This window comes from Esox lucius, chromosome 15 (genome assembly GCF_011004845.1).
Source record: "Esox lucius isolate fEsoLuc1 chromosome 15, fEsoLuc1.pri, whole genome shotgun sequence".
Lineage (NCBI taxonomy): Eukaryota > Metazoa > Chordata > Actinopteri > Esociformes > Esocidae > Esox > Esox lucius.
The window spans coordinates 15666061-15693546 of NC_047583.1; the positions used below are offsets into that span (position 1 = coordinate 15666061).

Genomic DNA, 27486 nt, shown 5'->3' on the forward strand with positions numbered 1-27486 from the left:
GAAATCCAATTCAAAACCATATTGTTATAGAGCTGGAAATCAATGTCTTGCTTATCACTTGATTAGATCTGCGGATATGTGAAGGGCTGATGTGAGGGGGCGGATGTGTGTGTGTGCAGGGCTGATGTGAGGGGGCAGATGTGTGTGTGTGGGGCTGCTGTGAGGGGGCAGGTGTGTGTGTGTGGGGCTGCTGTGAGGGGGCAGGTGTGTGTGCAGGGCTGATGTGAGGGGGAAATTGTGTGTGTGCGGGGCTAATGTGAGGGGGAAAATGTGTGTGTGCGGGGCTGATGTGAGGGGAAAGATGTGTGGGGCTGATGTGAGGGGGTAGGTGTGTGTGTGTGGGCCTGCTGTGAGGGGGCATATGTGTGTGCGTGGGGCTGCTGTGAGGGGGCAGGTGTGTGTGCAGGGCTGATGTGAGGGGGCAGATGTGTGTGTGTGGGGCTGCTGTGAGGGGGCAGGTGTGTGTGTGTGGGGCTGATGTGAGGGGGAAGATGTGTGTGTGCGGGGCTGATGTGAGGGGGAAAATGTGTGTGTGCGGGGCTGATGTGAGGGGGAAAATGTGTGTGTGCGGGGCTGATGTGAGGGGAAAGATGTGTGTGTGTGCGGGGCTGATGTGAGGGGGAAGATGTGTGTGTGTGCGGGGCTGATGTGAGGGGGAAGATGTGTGTGTGTGGGGCTGATGTGAGGGGGCAGATGTGTGTGCAGGGCTGATGTGAGGGGGAAGATGTGTGTGTGTGCGGGGCTGATGTGAGGGGGAAGATGTGTGTGTGCGTGGGGCTGATGTGAGGGGGAAGATGTGTGTTTGTGCAGGGCTGATGTGAGGGAGCAGGTGTGTGTGCCATGGTTCGGGACCCCGCGGGTGGCAGCCCCTCTACATGGGAGACGGTAATGAGATTACCCTGGTCTGCAGGACCTCACACGCCAGACACTGTGATCAGATTAGGGGAAAAGGACACTGCAACTTTTAAAACTCCATGACTTCATCTCTGTCTATCTGAGGAGAATGAATGTCCTCTGTGTTGGTTCTGCTCTCTCCCATAATGCACCAGGAAAGCATACCAGTCCTCATGTTTCTTCTTGAGCCTTTTGACCCTGACACTCCCTTGACTTCAGCTCTCTTATTTCTTATGGCTACTCTGCCCGCTGTGTTCCTGTGTTTCTGCTTTCAAAGATAATTTGATTTATTTGGGAATTATAACAACATAGCTTTTGAGTGTGTGTGGAGGCTGTTGGGTGTGGAGGCTGTTTAGTGTGGAGGCTGTTGGTTGTGGAGGATGTTGGGTGTGGAGGCTGTTGGGTGTGGAGGCTGTTGGGTGTGGAGGCTGCTTGGTGTGGAGGCTGTTGGGTGTGGAGGCTGTTGGGTGTAGAGGCTGTTGGGTGTGGGGGCTGTGTCTGTGGAAACATGCACTAGCTAAAGGTGGTGGGCACAGGGGGATTGATCCTGTCACTTTGATGGATTAGTACTCTCATTGCTAGCTCCAGCGATTAGGTCACCAGCCCAGGAGACAGCAAACGCCTGCTGCGAAATGCTGATGCTAGACTTGCTCACAGATTATAAGTCACTGTATCAATGCCAAGCAGAGCTGCAGACAGTCAAAGGGCCACCATCAGTCCCCTCAGAGAGAAAGGGAGTAGATTTCATGGAGTCAGTGCAAATCTGGCATGGTAAAATACTCCCCCTCACTACCTTTTTTCTATATATCTGAAGTATCACTAGCACACCAACCCCACCTGAACTCTGTTAAAACCAAGCAATGCCCTACTTCACTGTAAGGATTTTTTTTTTAAAGCAGACCACCTCACTTTGTTCAGTGATGAATAATCTGACTGTCTATTTAGCTGTAGTATCGATTGAACAAGTCGTTTGGCTTTTATTTTTTACCTTATTTATATTAATCTCTTCTTCACAAGGGAAAGGTATAGGTGTCTGGTCATTTTTCCGTCCGAGACACATACATCTAACCAATGCTGGATAGGAGAGGAAGGAAAATAAACACTTAGGAGTGTCTCTTCACTGTACCAAGAAAGATGATTGCATTAGGGTTTATGGACTATTAAACAATGCCACAGTGACATCCATATATCCACAACACTTTAGCAATGGTTTCATGTTACATAAATGTGATTAAGGAGGGGGAACTGTTTATTTCTTTGCCATAACCGTTCAGAGAAATCAGAAATATTGTTCCACATAATATCCCCATTTTCATCAGTGCCTATTTCATAGGTTAAGTTCTGTGTCTGTTTTAGTATGGTTCTATTGACAGCCCAGGTTAGATCTCTATAAATATTCAAATGCTACATTATGACATCATGTTCAGAATGACTGTATTCCTAGCAGCAGTTTCATTATTCCTCTCCTTTCTATCACAGGCAGTTCATTTACAGGTCACTCCTTTACATTGAGTAGCAGCAATACCATGTACTTTTCTGGTAATATAGATTTTTCTGTGATATGTATCAGCACAGTAACCACTAATTTTAAAAACTACAACTCTGTGAATATGGAAATTCTTTGTAAATTATGCAGCTCCATTCCGGACAAAGAAGAGAATATCACTTTGATATTCATGTCTTTAGATACATACTCTCAAATTGGAAGCCATCCACTCAAACAAACCAGTCATTTCCATTTGAATGAGTCTATAAACAATACCTATAGCAGACATAGTCCTGGATAGACAAACAGGAAGTTTATACAGTAGTTTACGTAACTAAAGAGAGAGGACGTCCAGCTGTAATAAAAGCCTGGACCTAGTGATGCCGAGCCAGCCTCATCATAAAGATAAGACAGGCTCTCAGGTCTCCATTCTTTGGGCGCCCGGTGAGCCTGTTGTCTGAATTCACAACAGAGGATGTATGGCGTTTTATAGCCTGTGTCATAGAGAAATACACTACTATTCTAACTGATTGGTGTTGCCTGCTGGGCATGCATACAATGCCATTGTTTTATTGGTGTAACTAATGGATCTGGAGAAGAGTTTCTGCCAAAGCTGTGTCTTCGTCATGTGAGCATTTAACACTAGGAAGGGGGGGACTTTTTGGATGCCCCTTTCTGGCAACAGGAGTCATTTTGACAAAAACATTCTAGTAAATATACTGTCTAATAAATGTAGTCTATATTTGTCTTTTTAAAAATTAACTTGTTGTGCATGAGGGTATTGGGTTTCATTAGAATATTGATTTTAGATGCATTAAGTTCGCACTCAAAGAAAGTTGTAGGATGCTTTTTTGTGTATCAGAAATGTAGACACAAACATTTCAGCTTTATGCGTTCTTCACTGAGTAAATATATACGTTTAAAAAAATGGTTTTGTCATTGACAACAGGTTCTGGACACAGTCATCAGTTCTTTAGGCAATCAGTGGCTTTGTTTCTTAAATCTACAAATATACCAACCTACAGGATATAATATCAAAGAGGAGTACAAAATTGACAGGTTGGGTTACCAATGACAGGTTGGGTTACAAACGGGAGATTGACAGACGGATCGGTGCAGCTTCTGCAGTAATGCAGTCAATGTATCGGTCTGTCGTCGTGAAGAAAGAGCTGAGCCGCAAGTCGAAGCTCTCGATTTACCGGTCAATCTACGTTCCTACTCTCACCTATGGTCATGAGCTTTGCCGAAAATGAAAAAGCCGAAATGAGCTTTCTCCGCAGGGTGGCTGGGCGATCCCTTAGAGATAGGGTGAGAAATTCGGTCACCCGGGAGGAGCTCAGAGTAGTGCCGCTGCTCTCCACATCGAGAGGGATCAGCTGAGGTGGCTTGGGCATCTGTTCCGGATGTCTCTTGAATGCCTTCCTGGGAAGGTGTTCCGGGCCCGTCCCACCGGGAGGAGACCCTGGGGAAGACCTAGGACACGCTGGAGGGACTATGTCTCCCTGCTGGCCTGGGAACGCCTCGGTGTCCCCCCGGAAGAGCTAGAGGAAGTGTCTAGGGAGAGGGAAGTCTGGGCATCTCTGCTTAGACTGCTGCCCCTGCGACCTGGCCCCAGATAAGCGGAAGAAGATGGATGGATGGATGGATGATGGGTTACCAATGACAAAAAACCTTGCGCCAAAACCTCTGTACATGTATATTGCTCAGCATTTGCCTTCACAGAAGTGCAAGTCACCCATGCCATGTGCACTAATGCACCCCCATACCATCACAGGTGCTAGCCTTTGAACTGTGCGCTGATAAGAAGCAGGATTTTGATTTATTAGAACACAGGAGAGTTTTCCACTTCACCTCTGTCCATCTAAAATGAGCACGGGCCCAGAGAAGACAGTTTTAACTTTGGATGCTATGACATACTGTGTTCACACAGCTGAGCACATGCAGTGATGTCCACTAATTGTGTCTGTTTTTATTGCATTGCTGTCTGAGGGCCCGAAGATCACAGCCATCCAATATCGTTTTTTGTGCTTGTTCCTTGTTGGGGATTGCCCCACTGGATGCCAGTTCTTTAATGTGCTTAACCACTTCAGTACTCCGATCAGAGAGTAGGAATCATCATATCTTTTCCACCTTTTATTTGTGCAGGGTTTCACCAAATAAAAATTATACATTGGAGGTAGTTTCTGCAATAAACAAATAAACAGAAGTAAATAACTAAATGTTAAACAAACATGCTCACACACTGTTGTAATAAACAGTACATTACTAATTAAACTATTTCAACAGCTCTCCCAAAGTGTTTAGCCAAATAATAATCAAGCAAACAGAATATAACAGAGCATATAAACGACTTAAACTACATCATACAGCGTCCTCGTTATGTCATTAAAGTATAACAATATAGAATATCCTTATACAGATGTATACACATAGTTTAACGATGTATTATCAATGTTAGCAAGATAAGCCACGATGCTAGCGGCACTTTCACGTGCGTGTAACCCGACAAAATAAATATAATATCAGCGGCATTACTATTCAGTATTACGAACATAAAGTTAGGTAATAAACTCACTTTGTCAATAACTTTTGTCCTGCACTTAGAGATGCTGCACTGGTGGAAAAATACGTCATATCCTGACAGGTCTGTATGCATAATGGAGAACGCGTCACTTACGCCAAAACAGCATCCAATGAGATTGCATACTAAATACTTCCATATACTAAGTGTTCTACATGATAGACGCTTAAAACATATAGAATAAGCAGTAGATAATACTAAAGGAAATAAACCTTAAAGAATTCACCACATTCCTTGTGTACAGAGATCACTCCAGAATCTCTGAATCTTTTAATGATATTATGTACCGTAATGATAAGATCCAAACTCTTTGCATTTTTACGTTATTCTTGAATTGTGGCACTATTTGCCCGCACTGTCTTTCAGAGTGGTGATCCCATCCTCATTTCTGACAGACCCATCCTCTCAGGAATGATCTTTTAATACCCAATCATGTTACTGACCTGTTGCCAATTTACTAAATTAGTTGTGTGATATTCCACCAGGTTTAGTTTCTTTGCGTTACACAACATTTCCAGTCTTTTGTTGCCCCGGTCCCAGCTTTTTAAAAACATGTTGCTGGCTTCAAATTCAAAGAGAGCATGCATTTTCCAGGAAACAATAACATTTCTCAGTTTCAAAATTTGATATGTTGTCTTGGTACTGTTTTCTATTGAATTTGGGGTTTAAATGATTTGCATATCATTGCATTCTGTGTGTTATTGTAGAAATGTGTTGGTTGTTAATACAAATTACTTTTTAATCCTTAATATTTCATGATGTTGTGTTTTAGAATAATACTGTGGCAACATTGTTGAAGAGTTTTAATTTCCTTAAGGAATTTTAATTCAGTACAGTCAAGGATGAATAAACTTCAAATGTTTATGCGTCTTTGTTCCAGATCACTAACCAAATGATTCATGGCTCTTCTGTGTATTCTACAGTCTGTAAAACAGATTTGTTTCAGAGAGCCCTGAGTCTGTGTTCAAATGAAGTCTCGTCTGCCCTCTTCAGGTCTAATCATCAAACACAAATATCAGTACAGTAATATTTAAAGCAGATCCTCAAGGACACTTCCCTTCTGCGTTCAAACCTTCCTCTTGGGAGACTAGGGAGTATCTTGTTTGCAATCAGATTCCTTTTAATTTGCCCAAATTTCCTCACCAGCATTTTATCAACTTAATCAAAGGAATCTCCCCATGTGTCTGTGTCTGTGTTTGGTTGCCCATATGCATTTCCAACATGGCAATTCCAATCCATGGGGTTTGACTCTCCGGGGACTCTGTAGTGAGCCCTTAAAAATGTTCCATTCCACACCACTGTGGTGTCCATCTCTACTGGAGCTGACACAAGATTGTACAAGCCTTATTCTACCAGAGAAGCACTGCCAAAAGCAACTCATTCCAGGTATCCATTTGGTCTGGGACTTGCATTGATGATGCACTGTGATCTGCTACACACATCCGACCCAACACTCAGTGGCCTCAAATGATCTCAGAGAATGGATGCAATTATGGAAGACCTAATACCCTATTGGGCAGCACTTTTAGCAGGCCAAAGAGCAGCCCCACACATGCAGCACTGAACACTTACCTCTTCATGATTTAATTTACAGGGTGACATCATCACACAACGGAGTACAAAAACGGATGGCTAATGGCTGTCAAATCAGAGAGAAAACGTTACAAATGAACACATGCAATGCTCCCCTCAAATGTTCTCCCCTCTTAAGCACACAGTCCGAGGTCCCATCACACCGTCATGACAAAAACAAATGAATCAGTTTGCCCTTTAAACAGCCTTCTGAATCTGATCTAAAGTTATGGGAGGAGGTTAGCATTATCTCCACTCATCTGAGTCAGGATTACACACAGACAGGGCACCAATATAAATGCATATGATTCAAGGGCCCAGAGCAATAGTGTCTGTTCATAATGAGTCATGACTTCATACGGCCACCTGTGAAGTTCCTTTACAGAGGATCTCCATACAAGAGAACGGACAGGGGATTGTTCACTGACAAGTAACATAAGGGAAGGATGTTTCAACGTGATACTCCATCCCCTTCTGACAAGGAGTTGATCAAGTCACCTCCATCCCAGTCCCAGATGGTTGGTTTGGGAGCAGTGAGTGTGAAGTAGCATGGCAAGATGGATCCTTGGGTTTTGTCAGCGCTATCTTCCTTTGGAGTGGACGGGGATCATCTTGTGATGGTCAAAGAATGAATCCAGTGAGATTGCCTGAACATTGTGCTGCTTGAATGCCACGCAGCCATTGGCTGCTTGCATTACACCTGCATTGTTGTGTCGCTGCTGAAGTGAGCAGTTCAGACAGCATTTCACTTTCAAAACTACAGCATTTGATCCCCCCAGTTACAGAGTATTGTTAAAAGAAGAGGAGATGCAACACAGTGGTAAACATGCTCCTGTCCTAACTCTTTTGAAACATGCTGCTGGCATCAAAGTGAGCATATCTTTTTCAAGAAACAATAAAATGTCTCAGTTTCAACATTTGTTGTTTCTGTTTTATAAAATGTACATTTTACGCAGTGTCACAATGTTTTTAGAAACAGGGTTGTAAATAAATTCTGGTTTAGGCCTACGTTTTAACTAAGACATCTTCTGCTTAACCTTCGATACTTGGCTAAATATAACTATTTCTATTCTGCCAAGTCACAAGCAGTAGAATTGTCAGATCGGTCATTGTATTGCTTTCAATTGCTTGGATTTCTGCTCTCAAAGCAAATTTTCTAAAAGAGAATAACTGCAGTTGAAAGTCAGGTGAAAGATATTCCTTGTAGATTGATGACAGTGACTCACTGAAGCATAAAAGTTTATGGTGGCTTTTGAAATAAAATCCCTTTATAATATCGTCCATGCTATGGAACCTATGTTTCAGCTGAGAAACAGAAGTGTCAATGTTTGCACAGAACACAGCATGTGTGTATAGTTCCTCAGAATTACTGAGGTACTGATCCTGACTGAGTCGATCAAAATGTTTCTTTGTGCATCAAATGCGTTTCTGGGAAAAAGAGCAGGTGATACCCATTGAGGCTGCAATTGTGTGGTTGCTTTAATGTCATTGAATTGATTCCCGAATTCAATAATGTGTTACGTGCAACTTAGTCACTTCAAAAGTGTAAACCCTTATTCTGTAGGACTTTGAAAACAATGTCTGTGGTGTCTAGAACCTTTAGTTGAATCACTGTCATTAAGACAAACTCAAAGCTTTCCATTGACTTTGTCACTCCGGCTGCATCCAAGCACTCCTCTGCTGTTTTAGACTGCAGCATTGTGTTTGTTAAAGAATTTTTTCAGCATTTCTGTGCAACGCTAGCATACTTTGTTTGCTCATTTTCCTTAATTGTCATGAAACTAATTAGCTACATTAGTCAGTCACTGCAGAATTGCAGCAGTCAGGTGAACGCAATTCACACTTCGTCTACCAGAAGAATTGTGTGTATTTTGCCACCCCCAACAACCTACATACATTGATTGGATTCAACAAATGCATACAATAATTGAAGCTGACTTCTAATTATTGGCTTTCTTTTAGAAAAGCAGCATTGACTAGAGCGCAAGTTACAGGACCCTTTTCATGATGACCCTCCCCACGTCAGGTCCAGATGTGGATCTCGCAGGCCCATCAAACATACCACCTCCAATAATTACTGAAGTGAGATCCATCCCACTCATGTATTAAGCTGCGTGGTAGCGGTAGTAGAAGCTGGGAAAATAAATGCTTGGGTTTATTTCGGTCCATAAAGCCATTACAGGAGTCATTGGCGAAAAATGAATCAAGAAGCATTCTCCAAAGAAACTGTCCCTCCACTCAAACAGTTATCCACATCCAATGGGATCAATGTGTTTAGGAAGATTCCATTGAATTGACTCAATGGTAAATACAAGAAAAGGCCTGACACTCAGTCAGATATGCTTAAGATGGTGTTAGCTGAAAGCTTCGTGTACATAGGATGATGGATGTTTGTTTTGTGTGTTTGTTTCATGGTTGTATTTACCCTTATGCTTGGTACAGTATAAAATTGGACCAGAAAGCAGTATGTGTTTGGGATACATCCTCCAGTGATAAAACTAATATTGCAGGATAATTATCCTGGCTTTTTACAATATGCTGACCACATTTCTCCTCGAGGGGAAACTGTCAACCGTTTACAGAATAACTTTTATTAGCAGACAGTAAAATAGACGCTTAAAATTGGGAAATTAAAGCAATAGCCCAGCTTTATAGTCAAAGGAACCCATAATATATAAAATGAACGCTTGAGTGGTGGCATACTAATGCACAGCATGGGGAAAAATCAAGGTAGTCTGTTTATTTGAAACCATGCAATGGTGTATGGCTGCTTTTTATTTTGGACATGGTGTATTAAATCAGAATGAGAAAGGCATGAGGTTAAGTTTTTACAAATATTTTATGTTTATTTTGCCATATTTATTTTCATAATAACATAAAACGTTACAGTTAGGTCTGGATATATTTGGCTCTGTACTTCACCACAATGGATTTGAAATGAAACAAACGAGATGAAGACTTTCAGCTTTAATTCATGGCGTTGAACAAAAATGTTGTGTGAAACATTTAGGAATGGCAACCATTTTCATACACATTCCCATTATTTCAGGGGCTCCAATTGGACAAATTGGACAAATTAACACAAATTATTTCAGGGGCTCCAATTGGACAAATTAACACAATCATGAATAAAATTTAATTTTTAATACTCGAGAAATCCTTTGCAGGCAATGACTGCTTGAAATCTGGAATGCATGGACATCACCAAACGCTGGGTTTCCTCAGGCCTTTACTTGCAGCTGTCTTCAGTAGTTGTTTGTTTGTGGGTCTTTCGGCCTTAAGTTTTGTCTTCAGCAAGTGAAATGCATGCGTGATCGAGTTGTTATCAGGTGATTGACTCGACCATTGCAGAATATTCCACTTATTTGCCTTAAAAACTTCTAGGTTGCTTTCGCAGTATGTTTGGCATCATTGTCCATCTGTAAAGTGAAGCACCGACCAATCAACTTCACTGAATTTGGCTGACTCTGAACAGACAATTGATCCCTATACATTTCAGAATTAATCCGGCTGCTTCTGTTTTCTGTCACATCATCAATAAACCCTACTGACTCAGTTCCATTGGATGCCATGCATTGCCATGCCATCACACTGCCTCCACCATGTTTTACAAATTATGTGGTATGCTTGGGATCATGAGCCGTTTCAAGCCTTCTCCATACTTTTTTCTTCCCATCATTGTGGTAGAGGTTGATCTTCGTTTCATCTGTCTAAAGAATGCTATTCCAGAACTGGGCTGGGCTTTTTTAGATGTTTTTTTGGCAAAATCTGGCCTTTATATTCTTGAGGCCAATGAATGGTTTGCACCTTGTGGTGAACCCTCTGTATTTGTTCTTGAGAAGTCTTCTCTTTGTGGTAGACTTGGATAATGATATGCCTACCTCCTGGAGAGTGTTCTTCACTTGGCTGGATGTTGTGAACGGGTTTTTCTTTACCATGGAAAGGATCCTACGATCATCCACCACTGTTGTCTTCCATGGACGTCCAGGCCTTTTTGTGTTGCAGAGCTCACCAGTGAGTTCTTTTTTTCTCAGAATGTACCAAACTGTTGATTTGGCCACTCCTAATGTTCCTGCTATCTCTCTCATGGACTTTTTTTTGAAGCCTTAGGATGGCCTGTTTCACTTGCATTGAGCGCTCCTTTGACAGCTTCCAAATGCAAATGCCACACCTGGAATCAACTCCAGACCTTTTACCTGCTTAACTGATGAAGAAATAACGAAGAAATAGCCCACATCTGTCCATGAAAAAGCTTTTGAGTCAATTGCCCAATTACATTTGGTCCCTGGAAAAAGAGGGGGCTACATATTAAAGCGCTGTAAATTCTAAACCCTCCCTCCAATTTGGATGTGAATACCCTCAAATTATAACTGAGAGGCTGCACTTTAAGCCCATATTCATTATTTAATTGTAACTTGAATATATTTTGTTTAACAGCCAAAATAACAAAACTTGTGTCAGTGTCCAATTATTTCCAGACCTAACTGTATATTATTTATTACAGTACAAGTGAAGGCTACAGCCATCCAATTGGATAGGACTTATTTGAAGATGCAAATGTCTCATGTTATGACATGATACCCGTAGTCCTGTGTGGTTGAGTCCACATGTCAGTATGGGGTATGTAGCAAATTAAATCATAAATTAATAGATCCCCATAGGCGATGTAATGGTCCTCCACGTATTGGGCAAGGTTTGAAAGACCGGCCTTATGGGAAAGTATATACTGTAGATAAGCTGGGAAATGGGGGATTCAGGATTTATCCACAAACCAATCCTTCTTGTCTTTCAGCCTGGTATTTTTAACAAACTGTTCACTGTTATGATCCAATGTTTTCATAGTGTTTCTGATGATTGCACGTTCATTAGATATCATGATATAACAATTATTATTAACGGGTTCCTTTGAATCCTGAACTCTGATGAGAGACCGTATACCATGGGTATCACATCATACCACTTTTTACTGCTCTAACTGCATTGGTAACCACTTTATAATGGCAATAAGGCATCTTGGGGCACAGCTAAGCACTGTGCCCAAGCACTGAGCGATGCGTTCCTTAGCCAGGCTCTTAGACATGGTATATTGGCCATATACCTCACCTCCTTATTGATTCATTACAATATTTGCAAACAGTATCCTAGGGTGGTAGGCACCATGATCAACCGAGTTACAGAGGACCAAAACACTTCAATAGACATAAAGACATTACATAGTCGTCAATGAACACGACATAGCCTTCATTGGCTATGTGTAGGCAAAGGCCTACACATGTAGGTCAATGCTAGCATGAGTGAGGATCCCATTGACCCTATCCTAATATCGCCCTCATATTTCCAACATTTCAGTAACTCTTAAGTGAAAGTAATAAGAACTACAGTATATGAAATGAGCGCTAGTGCCCCATTGCTTAAACACACATTACCTAAATCACTAAATGAATACAGGTAGTGTGACCATATTAAATGTCCATTCCCAACGCCAGATAGCCAAGTGTTCCCAGGAGCTGAGGTGGTGGTGCTCCTGCAGGTTAGTCTCTTTGATTCCCGGTGTGGTGTGTCCTGCCAGGGTGAGCCCCGGTTGGGAGCGGCGTAGGACCAAAGAGATGTATCGATTAGGAAGTGGTAAATCCAGCCTGGGCTTTCGTTTGTTTACAAACTGCTAGATTTCCCAAGAGAGCTGCTAGGCCCTACACCATGTCCTCACTGGTCATGCTTTACGGGCAACTGTCCCAGATGAAAACAGTTAAAAGATCATTTTTAAATAGGTGTGTGTGGGACTTAGACACAGCTAAATTATTAGCACAGAACGAAAGGACATCCCATAAATCGCCTGGCCGATCATGCCCTTCATTCTGTTGAATAACCTGTTGTTATCCATTTCACGGACAAACTAATATGCGCAAATTTACTTTAATCTTTAATCCTGATTCATTCATCAACCATTGCATCAGGAAGTACAGGGAAGAGGATTATGTTATCAAAAGAACATCAAAATGCTGTGATAGAACTTTTATTTCTAATGTGTGTGAATCTAATGTGACACAGTGGAGGGTGTGGTTTAAAGTATAAATATAGAGTGACCACAAATACAGCATTGGATTCATAACAAGTTAACTATTCTTTTGAATTTACTATCTAATTTTCAATAGCTCTTATTATAAATCCAAGTCAAGTTTCTCCACTCTGCATGTGGAACCTTCCGAGCACTTATATTGATATTTACTTGAAAGAATAATCTTTTGAAATGTTTTATGTATGTTAACTTTTAAACGTCCATAGATTAGTTTATGATTTAATTTATGATTAAATTCTGACTCATTAGGTATTTCATTTAGAAAATATAAAAACCTGCACAATTATTGGTTTGCAATTTAGCATCCAAGCTCCAAGTTAAATCAAGTTGTTTACTCTGCAGTTCCTGCTTGATTTTTATGTCTTTCTGTCCAAGTGTTTTACTAACATGGTGACTCACAGACAACATGAAATATTTCACCAGAGGAGAAGTGACCCTGGTTGTTTATTTCCCATGATGAAATTGTCCAGAGCTTGACGACTTCGTAAATAACCCATCCACGGAGCTCCCAGTAGCAGCGGTACACACCTATCGTCTGTGTGACCATCATAATTAATACTCTGTAATCAAAGATCTACACGGCAGTCAGTGGTCCGAAGGTACTGAAGGAAAGGTCATTAACTGCCACATATACAGTCAAATAGTACACAGCAAAGGGATGTGAGTTGTTGGATTGTCTATTTGGGCTGGAGAAATGGAACCTCTATCAATTGAATAGACGGAGCTGTGTATGGAATCCCCTGCAATCCATTATTCTTTTTATATTGTAGTTTTAACTATGTTGGTCCTCAGTCTATCTAGTGTTATTATTAAGTGAAACAAGGTACAAAAATGAATGAAGCAACTGCAGATTGATGCTTTTATGAGTCAGACTGTGTCTTTCTCAACTGTGTCCACCTTTGTCATGGCCTACATTAGATCCAGGTTTGAAGATCTACTGGCACGGTAGACAGAGTTAAACATCTTGGTCCTCTGGTACTGAATGACCATGACCTGGAGACAGACAGAACACTGACCTTGTCGGTTCTGAACACTGACCCTCACTGAGACGAGAGAGGCGCATAGATCCCTAAATGTTTTTCTAGGTTTCTTTGTGAATTCTTGGACAATTTTACACCTTGTTCTTGGACAGAATTTGGCAAGATGACCACTCCTAGGAAGATGAATTACTGTCCTAAACTTTCTCCATTTGCACAATTCGTTTTTTTCCTGAGGTCTTCAGGACTTGATTTTGTTCATGTCATGGTGTGCCTCTAGAACCTGTGTGCTGACAACTTTAGTCTGATGGTAAAGGCCAAAGTTTTTCAGATTCATATTTGTCAGGGCTGGCTGAAATCAGACTCGATTGTTGACCAAAGCACTCAAACAGCTAACCCTAACTATCTATTTAATATTTCTGAGTTAACTGGGAGGGCAAAACTTTTTCTGCACCTGAATATTACATGTTAAATCACACTAGACAATTTAACGAACTACTAAACTTTGAAGTACTGTCTTTGACTCTCTATATATACTACTACAACACAAACCTGACCAAATACAATGTGAAAAATCTGCAGAATTCCCTGACAATCAGAGAGCGATCAAATACCTATCACGGCATTGTAACGGATACTGCAGAAAAGTAACTGAAGATTATATTTAGCTAGCAAGCTAGAAGACTTCACAGTTCCATAAATTGGTAGTGTTAGCTTCTGTCCACTTTTGATCCATGAATAAAATCCCAAAACCATAAATCAGGGGAGGACTTTATTTATTACCATGAGTCCAGGATGTTGATCTCCAATAATTACAATGTAAACATTATTTTATGCCAGTATATATAGGAGGTGGTCAGAGGTCATAGCCAACCATTACATTGTCTATCATAAGAAAGGTTTATCCTACAAAATACCCTTGTATGGCTTGTTCTAATCTATGGTCCAAGGGCCTATTCAGAGAGTCCTAGGACAGAAAAAAACTCAAAAAAAAAATTCTGTCATAGGACACCCTCTCCATACAGGGTGTGTATGGACAGGGTGTGTATGGACAGGGTGTGTGGACAGAGTATGTGGACAGGGTGTGTGGACAGAGTATGTGGACAGGGTGTGTGGACAGGGGGTATGGACAGGGTGTGTGAACAAGGTCTATGGACAGGGTGTGTGGATAGGGTTTGTGGACAGGTTGTGTGGACAGGGTGTGTGGACAGGGTGTGTGGACAGGGTGTGTGGATAGGGTGTGTGGACAGGGGGTGTGGACACGGTGTGTGGATAGGGTGTGTGGACAGGGGGTGTGGATAGGGTGTGTGGATAGGGTGTGTATGGACAGGGTGTGTGGATAGGGGGTGTGGATAGGGTGTGTGGATAGGGTTTGTGGACAGGGGGTGTGGATAGGGTGTGTGGATAGGGTGTGTGGATAGGGGGTGTGGATAGGGTGTGTGGATAGGGTTTGTGGACAGGTTGTGTGGATAGGGTGTGTGGATAGGGGGTGTGGATAGGGGGTGTGGACACGGTGTGTGGATAGGGTGTGTGGACAGGGGGTGTGGATAGGGTGTGTGGATAGGGTGTGTGGATAGGGGGTGTGGATAGGGGGTGTGGATAGGGTGTGTGGATAGGGTTTGTGGACAGGGGGTGTGGATAGGGTGTGTGGATAGGGTGTGTGGATAGGGGGTGTGGATAGGGTGTGTGGATAGGGTTTGTGGACAGGGTGTGTGGATAGGGTGTGTGGATAGGGGGTGTGGATAGGGTGTGTGGATAGGGTTTGTGGACAGGGGGTGTGGATAGGGTGTGTGGATAGGGTGTGTGGACAGGGGGTGTGGATAGGGTGTGTGGATAGGGTGTGTGGATAGGGGGTGTGGATAGGGTGTGTGGATAGGGTTTGTGGATAGGGTGTGTGGATAGGGGGTGTGGACAGGGTGTGTGGATAGGGTGTGTGGATAGTGGGTATGGACAGGGTGTGTGGGACCCATCAGTAATGGGGCATCACATGTCCTACCCAGTGTGCTTCACACAGTTGACAGTCAGTACTATCATGTGTTGTGTTACTTTTCATGCCTGTAATCCCAAAGTATGTAAATCTGTTTTGCAACAACTAAGTCAGAAGGTTATTTTGCTCCATTGCTAGACAGTGGAGCGACTGGAATATCTTTGTCAATAAACTGACTTGGTTAAGAGAAGTAGAGCTAACTTATCATCTGATTTCATCTCCATTAATCCCTGTAGTTTTCTTGTGTAGTGCCATACACAATTTCACTATTTGTTCTAATTCACCATCAATTAGCATACTTGTTTTATTAACACCAGACCATCTGGTTGAGCACAGTCACAGAAAATGTGAAAGCTGGTCTTGCATTGTTGCCTCGGAGGGGGGGATAATGATATCATATCCCTATGACATTCTAAAACCTTTCTCAGGTATATCCCAATGTGTAACTAGACCAAACCTCCAGAAGACCATGTCCCAAAAGTGTCCTGAAAATGTTTTGGGGACATTCCTGGGAACAACTAGGAACTAGACAAAATATTGTACAGTTTTCAGGAGCCATTCATCTGGTGTGGAATTAATTTTTTCATTATTCCTGTATATTACTAATTCAAATATGAAAATATAGATTTTTTGATAATGAAACAGAATAGCTAGCAAACTGAATCATTTGCAATTGTGAGAAAAACTGTGGATTCCTGCTAAAACCACAGTAGATATAAAACTTCTAGAAACACAAATTGAATACGTATATTTTACTTAAATAAAGGTTGACATCAAGACAAATAATGTCAGACCTTTTTTTAAAGGTTGTGGTGATATCCTACAGAGGATACCTTTTGATATCCTCTGTACGCCAGTTTATCTTACTGACATAAACAGATTGCTAGGCTTGTTTAGTAACCCTCAAGTTGTAGACATGCATGCTAAAACTAAGAGCTTATCAGAAATCAGGTCATAGTTTAGCATGCTTTTACCCAAGTCAGTTAAGCTCAATAGCAGCTGATTAGAAATTTGCAGCTGAACAGGCAGTACAGCTGTTTCATGAAAAGATATGAAAACTCATAATAATGTTAGTTTCTATAGTAGCTAACTAGCTAGCTTTTGGTGAAAGAATCTATGGCCTGCACAGCCCCCTTAATCAACTGTATATAATTATTCCTTTGTTAAATGTTTTTGGCTCTCTGTAAACACCATTTTGTTACCTCTGTGATCAGAGCTGCTCCTGTCTACACATCATGTTGTTCTGGTATCTGATTGTAAGGTAACTACAAGAATGTTAATTTCTTATCTAAACAACTTAGATACTTTAAAAGGATCTTAGGATTAATTGTACTTTTTTGGTTCCTGTAAAGTGTATATATATATATATATATATATATATATATATATATATATATAAATATTATTAATATTATATAATGCTACACACACACACATATATACAGCTCTGGAAAAAATTAAGAGACCACTGCACCTTTTTCTTTCCTTTCCAAAAAGGTTGAAGAGGAAAGTTCTGAGTGAGGAACAGAAGCATTCCATTTGCAGTGGTCTCTTAATTTTAACACTTCTGTTCCTCACTCAAAACCTTAATTTTTGACCTTTTTTGGAAAGGAAAGAAAAAGGTGCAGTGGTCTCTTAATTTTTTCCGGAGCTGTACATATATAAACAAATTAACACATAAATCCTTCCTACCCAAATAAATGGCTTTAGTTCAACTTCCATGTGAACAAAACGTTCACTGTACTGTAGCCCTGAACAACGTAGGTGACCGTTTGGAATTGTCTTCAGGATTTCTTAATGATAATTTGTCAGCAAAGAATGAAAGTACAGAAACCCTATTAAAAATAAAAATAAATGAACCAATAAGAATTTTAGCTACAGAATTGCAGTTTCTTAACAAACACTACACCTTCCATCCCAGAGATTATTCTGTTAAAATGACATATACAAATTACTGAAAGAGTGAATAACATCAGTCTGCACCCTGTTACAGTGAATAGTAGCAGTGTCTGGCGAGGGGAGTCATTTATCTGCATCATCAATGAACCACCAAATGTACACCTGTTAGAATTGAGGACATTTGATTGTTTTCATGCCCCAAATTGGCCTTTAAGCGAACAAGGAATAGGAATGTTGCCAGATTTCCTTACTGCAATGTTTACTGTGTGCAGGGATGGACCAGATGGTTTCAACAAATAAAGGTCTTTATATTCATCCCACAGATAATGTACATCAAGCAATAAGAGCATTTCCCCATTTTATAAAACCTCAATAAACGACTGTGTATTGCTCTTCTTTACGATGATAATGTACAACATGCTGTATTATCTCAAAGTAATGACCCAAAGTATATCCTATGTGAATCTTTGTGAGATGTTGTCATGATCTGCCACAATCTCATGCTTTGTCAGCGCAATTTACTGCCCCAGCGCATCCAGTGTAAGGGCAATCTATAAATCCCTTCCCCCATGTCTCCATGCCAGTAGGAACCCATGTTAGAATGGGAGAAATTAAAGGCCAAAGCAAATGCGATCAATAAACATATTATGTGTGGTTGTTAATGGAAATGTCATCAGCAGAAACCTCACAGCTCTATCGAACGATGAGCCAATCTCTCACACTCTCAAAACCGCTCAGTTGGAGAATAGCAGCAAGTTTCAAGGAGTGTTAAGTAGGTTACAGTTGTAACCATTCAAAAAATAAAACCAGACCAAATTTTCTAGCCGATTAAATTTAACTGCCCCTCATCCCTGGATTGAGGAGGAGGGTATAAACCTGTTATGATGGACTTGGGAGGGGGAAAAGGAAAGCTTGGAGGATGAGTAACACATAAACACTAACTGCATGGTGTCTCTGCTAGCCACTAGCCTTCGATAATCTCCTCGTTATTGAGTTACCATAAAGCCAGGCCCGTTTCTCTCTAAATCCTGTATCAGTGGTTGATTGACCATGACTCTGACCACATAGGTCCTGAGGCAACAGCAATGCACGGTCACGGTCATGTCTATGATTCACTGAGGTGGGGTGAGGCAACGCTTAACCTTTTCCCCACAGGTCTCCCTCACTGTATCTGGCAGACTGACTGTTCCTGTTTGGACTCAGGCTACAGTATCCTTCATGAAAATATTATGTTTGACTAACCCCAATGGAAAGGGGGTGTTCTGCAAGGCAGTAGCCAGGATATAGTGACCTGGGCCATGTAATATCAGCCACTATTCTGCTCTATCAGCGGTGCACCAAGCTTTGTTTGTCAAATACATCCATGAGTTCTATTGTCACCATCGGATTTTAACCCACAGCTGAAATAGAGAGGTCAAGGTGAAAATGAACACTGTCTGCCTTTTGTTCAGTCAAAGTCGATACATATCTTAATGCTAAAGAGATTTTAATAAATAAAAACAGATGTTAGTACATTACCAGGATTTAAGTGATTTACAGAATGTATGCTGGGAATATACAGATTTAATGGATTCAGTACACGATGGAAAAGAATATAAAGGGAAAACATATTTTGGTTAATTTTACAAATGAGAATTTGACAGCCGATGTCAAACGTAAAAACAATAGCACAGCTCTGTTCTAGTGTGCAGGGATTCTGTCATTAAACAGATCCATTTATTTGAGAGCAATTGCTCTGAGGCTTAATTCCCACTGCAATCCAAATCCTCTTACGTGCATGAAAGCAGATTCAAGAAGCAGATTTATCATAACAATTTTTTTAATTTGACACCTCATACCTAAGAGTCATTTAACAAACGGTATGCACTTAGGTAAAAAATAATAGGGTTTGAGATAATATATTTCAATAATAATTGTAAAAAATCTGCTTAACAGTTGCAGTTAAGAGATGTAATGTGACAGTAATGTGACCGCTGTTTGTTCTGATAAGCAAAAAAGCCACTGTGGTTTACATCCAACGTTCCCCTGGCAGAGGATGTTGACATTGGCCCAACTGCTTAAGGTCAAATACACAGCGCCGATTTCTGTGTCACAGTTAGACTCACTGAGAGGAGAAGAATTGGAGTTGATAAGGCCACATTGTTGGATTTCATACTGTAGCTGATTGATTTGAGTTGGGATTCTCTGTGGTATTCTCCCAGGGGCGGACACCTGTCAGTCCTGGCAGGCTCTGCTTGCTGTATCTGTTCTATTCAGTCCTGATCCACTCACGTTGCACAAACCAGAGGTCTTCACTTTCCCAGTGAAAGACTCCCATATCCCGTCATTATATTTCCACTCGGACACACTAACTGGGAGGAACCTGACAAATCCAGCAGCTTGGAAGGGGTGTCTGGGTGGTATGGAGAGGGGGAATGAAGGATGGCGGGAGGTGGGAGGCCCATGGAAGGATGAAGACATCCATAACCTGCAGGTCTGTCTTGTTAGCGCTTGGCTCTGGTTGGTTAGTGGACTGTGGTCCATTTGTCTCTTCTAGAGGGCAAAGAGTGATCTGTCACAGGACAAATGCCACCAGGCAATGGTCATCACTCACCTCCTTTAGATACAACAATGGTCTTCAACCAGTACATTGTTCGTGAACGTGGCCTTCCCAGCCTCAGATATGGCTGGCCAAGGTAAACCATTAGCCCATTCAGGTCATGACTGATACATGAGCTACTGTAAGAGGCACTGCGGAGACATACCAAGACTCAAAATATAGTGTCTAATGTATATGACATGTGGATGAATTGCATGTTTGGTTCTTAAGTGGAGCAAGACGGCTCCTTGTATGTTCTTTTACACAATAGGTAAAACAGATGCATGTCATGAGACAATACTGAAATGCATTTGTCCCTTATTTAAATTGTGAGGTAATGACAGATTACCTGGCACTGGAATACTTTAACTAGTGCAATAGGATCACGTTTCCCCCTGGTTCTCACTTCTACACTTAAGTGGAAAAACTCTCACAATCGTGGCATGGGGACTTTTCAACCAGGCAGAAGTTTGTCCTCGACTCCATTACCCGCACGGCTAAGACATGGTTGCTATAAGTAATATAAACAGGGGAGTCCCCCCCACACCTCCATAGCATCCTTCCTCAAAAAGCACTAGTCCCGCCCCCACACACAATTCCTTTGTAGACAGAGATGCAAGGAGTTGAGCAAAACCAGTCAAGATTCTTTCCATGAACTGGATGTGGATGTGGAAGAGCTGCAGGGCAACTGGTGCTTGCTGTTGATGGTGTGGCATGCTAATGACCAATGAGACTGAACCCTGTAAGGATGACAGTGATCCTGATCAATGAGACTGAACCCTGTAAGGATGACAGTGATCCAGATCAATAAGACTGAACTCTGTTAAGATGACAGTGATCCAGATCAATGAGACAGAACCCTGTAAGGATGACAGTGATCCAGATCAATGAGACTGAACCCTGTAAGGATGACAGTGATCCTGATCAATGAGACTGAACCCTGTAAGGATGACAGTGATCCAGATCAATGAGACTGAACCCTGTAAGGATGACAGTGATCCAGATTAATGAGACTGAACCCTGTAAGGATGACAGTGATCCTGATCAATGAGACTGAACCCTGTAAGGATGACAGTGATCCAGATCAATGAGACTGAACTCTGTTAAGATGACAGTGATCCAGATCAATGAGACTGAACCCTGTAAGGATGACAGTGATCCTGATCAATGAGACTGAACCCTGTAAGGATGACAGTGATCCTGATTAATGAGACTGAACCCTGTAAGGATGACAGTGATCCTGATCAATGACACTGAACCCTGTAAGGATGACAGTGATCCTGATCAATGAGACTGAACCCTGTAAGGATGACGGTGATCCTGATCAATGAGACTGAACCCTGAAAGGATGACAGGGATCCTGATCAATGAGACTGAACCTTGTACGGATGACAGTGATCCTGATCAATGAGACAGAACCTTGTAAGGATGACAGTGATCCTGATCAATGAGACTGAACCCTGTAAGGATGACAGGGATCCTGATCAATGAGACTGAACCCTGTAAGGATGACAGTGATCCACATGGAGGAGAGGATGAGAGATACAGTACCACAGAGAGTAGAGGATGAGAGATACAGTACCACAGGGTGGAGAGGATGAGAGCTACAGTACTACAGGGTGGAGAGGATGAGAGATGCAGTACTACGGGGAGGAGAGGAGGAGAGATGCAGTAACAACAGAAAGTAGAGGATGAGAGATACAGTACCACAGACAGGAGAGGATGAGAGATACAGTACCACAGACAGGAGAGGATGAGAGATACAGTACCACAGAGAGGAGAGGATGACAGATGCAGTACCACAGAGAGGAGAGGATTAGAGACTCAATATCACAGAGAGGAGAGGATGAGAGATACAGTACCACAGAGAGGAGAGGATGAGAGACGCAATACCACAGAGAGGAGAGGATGAGAGATGCAGTACCACAGAGAGGATGAGAGATACAGTACCACAGAGAGGAAAGGATGAGAGATGCAGTACCACAGAGTGGAGAGAATTAAAGAACTGGAGTGGGAGAGAGAAGTACAGTTAATTGCCTCAAGTTTGATACTGTCAGAAGAACCCAGCTTGATGCTGTCAGAAGAACCAAGCAGATCAGATAGGCTTTCACCAGTGTATTATGTAAGTGCTTCAGACTAATTCATTCCACAGTGGGAAGTAAATGGAATCCCGGAACATGTCGGAAAACACACTTATTGACTGCCAATTAGCGCTCCACACCGCAACAATAAACCCACGCTGTACACTCTACTGATGTCAATCTGTAACTTCTTCCTGGTTGTGTGTGGGCCTCGTCAAGTAACAAGCAATGTGGAGCAGATCTAAATATACTGCACAGACATATTGCAATGTAGTGCCTGAACGATTACAGATGTACAGTGGATATAAAATGTCTACACACCCCTGTGAAAATGGCAGGTTTTTGTGAATTTCTTCCACTTTTAATGTGACCTATAATGTGAACAATTCAACTGAAAAACAAACTGAAATCTTCGAGGGGGGAAAATGAAATGAAAAACCTTACAATAATCTGGTTTCATAAGTGTGCACACCCTCTTATAACTGGGGATGTGGCTGTGTTCAGAATTAACCAATCACATTCAAACTCATGTTAAATAGAAGTCATTACACACCTGCCATCATTTAAAGTGACTCTTATTAATCACAAATAAAGTTCAGCTGTTCTAGTAGGATTTTTCTGCATTTTCTTAGTTGCATCTCAGAGCAAATGGAGGCTTCCAAGAGGCCTAGAGCAACATTAAAAGAACTGCAGGAATTTCTGGCAAGTACTGGCTGTGTGATACATGTGACAACAATCTCCCGTATTCTTCATATGAATGGGCTATGGGGTAGGGTGGCAAGACAGAAGCCTTTTCTTACAAAGAAAAGCATCCAAGCCCGGCTGAAGTTTGCAAAAACAAACATCAAGTCCCACAAAAGCATGGTTGAAATTTTTGGCCATAATTCCAAAAGGTATGTTTGGCGCAAAAGCAACACTGCACATCACCCAAAGAACCTCATACCCACAGTGAAGCATGGTGGTGGCAGCATCATGCTTTGGGGCTGTTTTTCTTCAGCTGGAACCGTGGCCTTAGTTAGGGTGGAGGGAATTATGAACAGTTCCAAATACTAGGCAATTTTGGCACAAAACCTTCAGGCATCCGTTAGAAAGCTGAAGATGAAGAGGAAGTTCACCTTTCAGCACAACAATGACCCAAAGAACACATCTAAATCCAGAAAAGCATGGCTTCACCAGAAGCAGATGAACATTTTGGAATGGCCCAGCCAGAGGCCAGAGCTGAATCCAATTGATCTGTGAGGTGATCTGAAGAGGGCTGTGCCCAGGAGATGTCCTCGCAATCTGACAGATTTGGAACGCTTTTGCAAAGAAGAGTGGGCAAATATTGCCACGTCAAGATGTGCCATGCTATTAGACTCCTACCCAAAAAGACTGAGTTCTGTAATAAAATCAAAAGGTGCTTCAACAATGTATTAGTTTAAGGGTGTGCACACTTATGCAACCAGGTTATTGTGAGGTTATTGGATTGTTCACATTATGGGTCACATTAAAGGTGGGAAAAGTTCTGACATGAGTTATCTTTGTCTCATTCTTTTACATCACAAGAACCTGGCATTTGAACTGGAGTGTGTAGACTTTTTATATCCACTGTAGCACTCACTGCAGTCATCATGAAAACCGTCACTGGATGGTACAATCAACATGGGCCTCCAACACCTCGCAAACACAAAGATTTATGCAAGAATGTGGAACATCGACTTTTAACTCATACCACAAACGCCTTCACCCCAGAACTAATACAAAAAAGTGGCAGGCTGAGAACCAGAAAGGCGGGCAGGAGTGAACTGCAGGTCATTGTGCAGTCTGTAGAGAAGGTCTTCGGCTTCCACCTCCCCCTTCAACACTAGAGCAAGGAAGTATGAAGAAAAGATCATCGCTGACCCCTCACAACCTGCTCACCCATGTTCCTGATGATCCCTTGACATGCCGAGGGCTGTCAGTCACTACTACTGAATCATGACCTAAACAGTTTCTTTCCCCACGATGTGACCCTCACTAACCATCCATGCTGTCCAAAGACACTCATATTAATCTGATGACTACTGCAAAACACCTCTAAACTGTTAAATGAATAGTTGAACTGTTCTTTATTGAAAACATAGTGTATCTCCCCACATCTACAGTGGATACACTATATTGACCCGTTATATGATATAGTCTTATCCATATCATCTTATGTCATCTTACATGCTCACCGCTGTGACGTAACACAGCCAAATAATAATTTATGTCAGTAAACTTTATGTAGATATTGTGTATTATCGTTCTAAATGTTTTCTGCCACTAACAGCACCATTCCACCAAGTTACATTCTCTTGTGGAAATATACTCAGCGCATAATAGTAATTCACATATCCATTATTACATCTCCAGAAGGAGAAAATATTAACAGTTACCCCGAGCACATTTGTCTGTAGATGCTAGGGGTTAGCTCTGCCATGCTTTGGTGTGTTTCGAGTCCAAATGAAGCTGAAACATGTTTCTCAGTTAACCACTAGAGGGCACCAGAGTGGAGCAGAAGATACAATTCCCATTACTGAATGTAGTCTATAGTCATCAATGCCTTGCAAATGAATGGGAATAGCTTCCCAACATTTCCATTATAGAACTCACTTATTTACATACTTAATATGAACATTTAATGGGGCATAATAATGTGACAAATATAATCTGCATGAAAGGAACAATGTACATGAAAATGCACACGATCTGTCATAAACAGCAGTGATAGGCTTGCTTCACTTTTCTGAAACATAGCGTTTACTGAAAAACCTGTCTTGTGTATAGAATTAACCAGCAAGGTGAATGGTGAACGATTTATGAATGTATCATTGTCATAGACATGGCTGGGACTTGCCTTACAGTACTTCTCAGACTAGTGTTGGTCAGTAAAAGTCATTGGGTCAGATAATTGAGTAAGAAGAGACAGATGGTGGCAGCATTTACTGCTGATTACATGAAGGTCATAAAAGCCTCTTCAATCGAAGGGGGATGTCTGGGCAGGCATATTAAAACTCCCAGAGCCTGAATCCTGAAGGGAAATCTGCTGCCCAGCACAGGACTTGCTAGCCTGAAGTGCTAAAGTAGGGTAGAGACAGGAATGCCTATCTCTGAATATCCAGATGGATTCAGAATCAACTGTTTTCATAATAATTTATAGCATGCTCCTTCCGTGTATCTAAACAGGAAGAGTTACATAAATTCAATGTCCGGGGTGGGTTGAGTGTATCTGATGTTATCTTCATGTCGGTTAACTTTTTGGAAGCAGGGACATATTCACTTGTCATGTGGTGACGGGTTGAGAAAGGACTGCTTACTGTTGTGAATTGTATATCTGTATGGTGCAGGAAATATAAATAGTATGTGCTGATCTAAGGCCATGCGCAGTATTGTACAAGGACACTAGAGGAGCAAATTCTTCCTCTGAACTCCCTGATCTGTACAAAATGGACTTCTCCAGCAAATATTGTTCTGTACAGATTTGCTATTTGTCGAATTTGTTTTATGTCAAATGTTATGTTGAATCGCTATTGCAGTTTTAGGACCTTCCATACCATAGCTAACACTACACACACTTTATTGAGAAATCAAGGTCTCTTTTGCTGAAATTGTATTTTAAAGCACATTCTGCCAAACCGTTATACTTTATTATTCCAGTTATACTTTCTTTTTAGAATCACAATTTCCAGTTGCAGATGTTCTACAGATTGATGTACTATCAACAAATTTTCATCAAACTATCTGTTAGTAAGCAACGTGCTAAGGTTAGGGTTATGTTTAAAATACATTTTGTTAAGGTTTGGTTTAGGATAGGGTTAGTAGATAGTTAAAATGTTACTGATAGTCAGTAGATTATCTGTAGAGCATCTACACATGCACTTTTGGGACTCTCAGAATACCAATTTTACCCTGCTTGCTCATCCAGTGAGTAGGCTGGAACTAACACACCCGGAGGAGAGCGCTCCAGATAATTACCATGTTTCAGCTGACAGGCTACATCCTTCCAACCCAAGGAGTCACTAAACAGTAGCATGGCAAGGCAACCCCACCCAACTATCATAAACAGTACCCAGATTGTGGGGATAGAGCTGCACACCGTTTTAGATTCAAAGAGGCGTGGACTGGTGGCTGAAATCTAGTTTACTTAGCAAAAAATGTGTTTGGTTTCGTAGTGTCATTCAACATTCAGCCAGCCAGCAACCAACCCGCCCTATATCCAAACAAGATTTCATGATCCTAAATTCGCCTTCTCCTTGGATGTAACCACAGGGACTGCGGATTGCGATAAGTCAACCAGCGGATCACTAGGCAGGTAGACCTGTTGGAGCTCTCGTTTTCTAGCAAGATGCCCCCTTGTCTGTAGTGCTTGTGTATTTTTTGTGTGGAATATCTGCCTATGCACACACCACACTGTAATCATAACCTTAAACATAAACTTTGCGGTTAATGTAGATTCAGTGGAAGGTAACGTTAGAGAGTGTGCAAATGTGCAGTGAGTGACGAGGATCCACATCCATACGAATTCGCCACACAACCACTGAGATAAGTAATCAGTCAGTCATGAGAGGGTTTGGTAAATGGTCAACATACCAAAGCTAAGACCTGTTAGTTACAGCGCATTGCGGAGTGTCTGGACACAGTTCTTAGCAGTGGTATACTGACAATGTATTACAAACCCCAAAAATGACATATTGCTCTTATAAACCAGCAATGCAATTAGAGCAGTGAAAAGTGATGTGTCCATATACCATGGCTATCAGTCAGTCAGCATTCACAGTTCAAACCATCCGGTTAATAAGAAGGCACTAAGGCACAAGAGGGTATGCTATATGGCCAGTGTACCATGGCTTATGAGCTGTTCTTAGACACAACACATTGCAGAGTACCTGGACACAGCGCTTAGCCATGGTATATTAGCAGTATATCACAAGCTATTGATACCTTATTGCACTTACAAACCAGTTACCAGCACAATTAGGGCAGTAAAAAGTGATGTAATTTCATACCCATGGTATACGGTCTCATATACCATGGCTTAGGCCTTTAAGGTACAAGATAGGGCAGGCCTACCTGTATACTGCACGCTGAGTTTATGTGGATCCAGATTCGTGGCACTTCTGGTTGTAGGCTATATGTGGTTGTAATCAATATTGATAATACAGTACTATATTAGAATATCATTTTAGAAGACCATTTTTATTACATTTTAATTTTGTTGAATTCCTTTTTTTTAAGTCTGGATTCGGTGCTTCCGTCTCATAGGGTCACGTCTCCTATTGCATCCGCACCTCCCTCTGGTTCGCTGCGCTGCCAGCGGTCGACATCAACGGCCTTCTAGCTGCTAATTTTGAGTAG

General features: G+C 41.7%; 1 protein-coding gene across 1 annotated transcript in view; it reads left to right on the plus strand.

Moving 5' to 3' along the window:
- Nucleotides 1–27486, plus strand: part of LOC117595609 (proline-rich receptor-like protein kinase PERK9) — a 37536-nt gene extending 10050 nt beyond the window's left edge. Inside the window, exon 2 of the mRNA XM_034297431.1 lies at nucleotides 27394–27486. Within this exon, the coding sequence (XP_034153322.1) occupies nucleotides 27394–27486 (93 nt within the window). The remainder of the gene's footprint in view (nucleotides 1–27393) is intronic.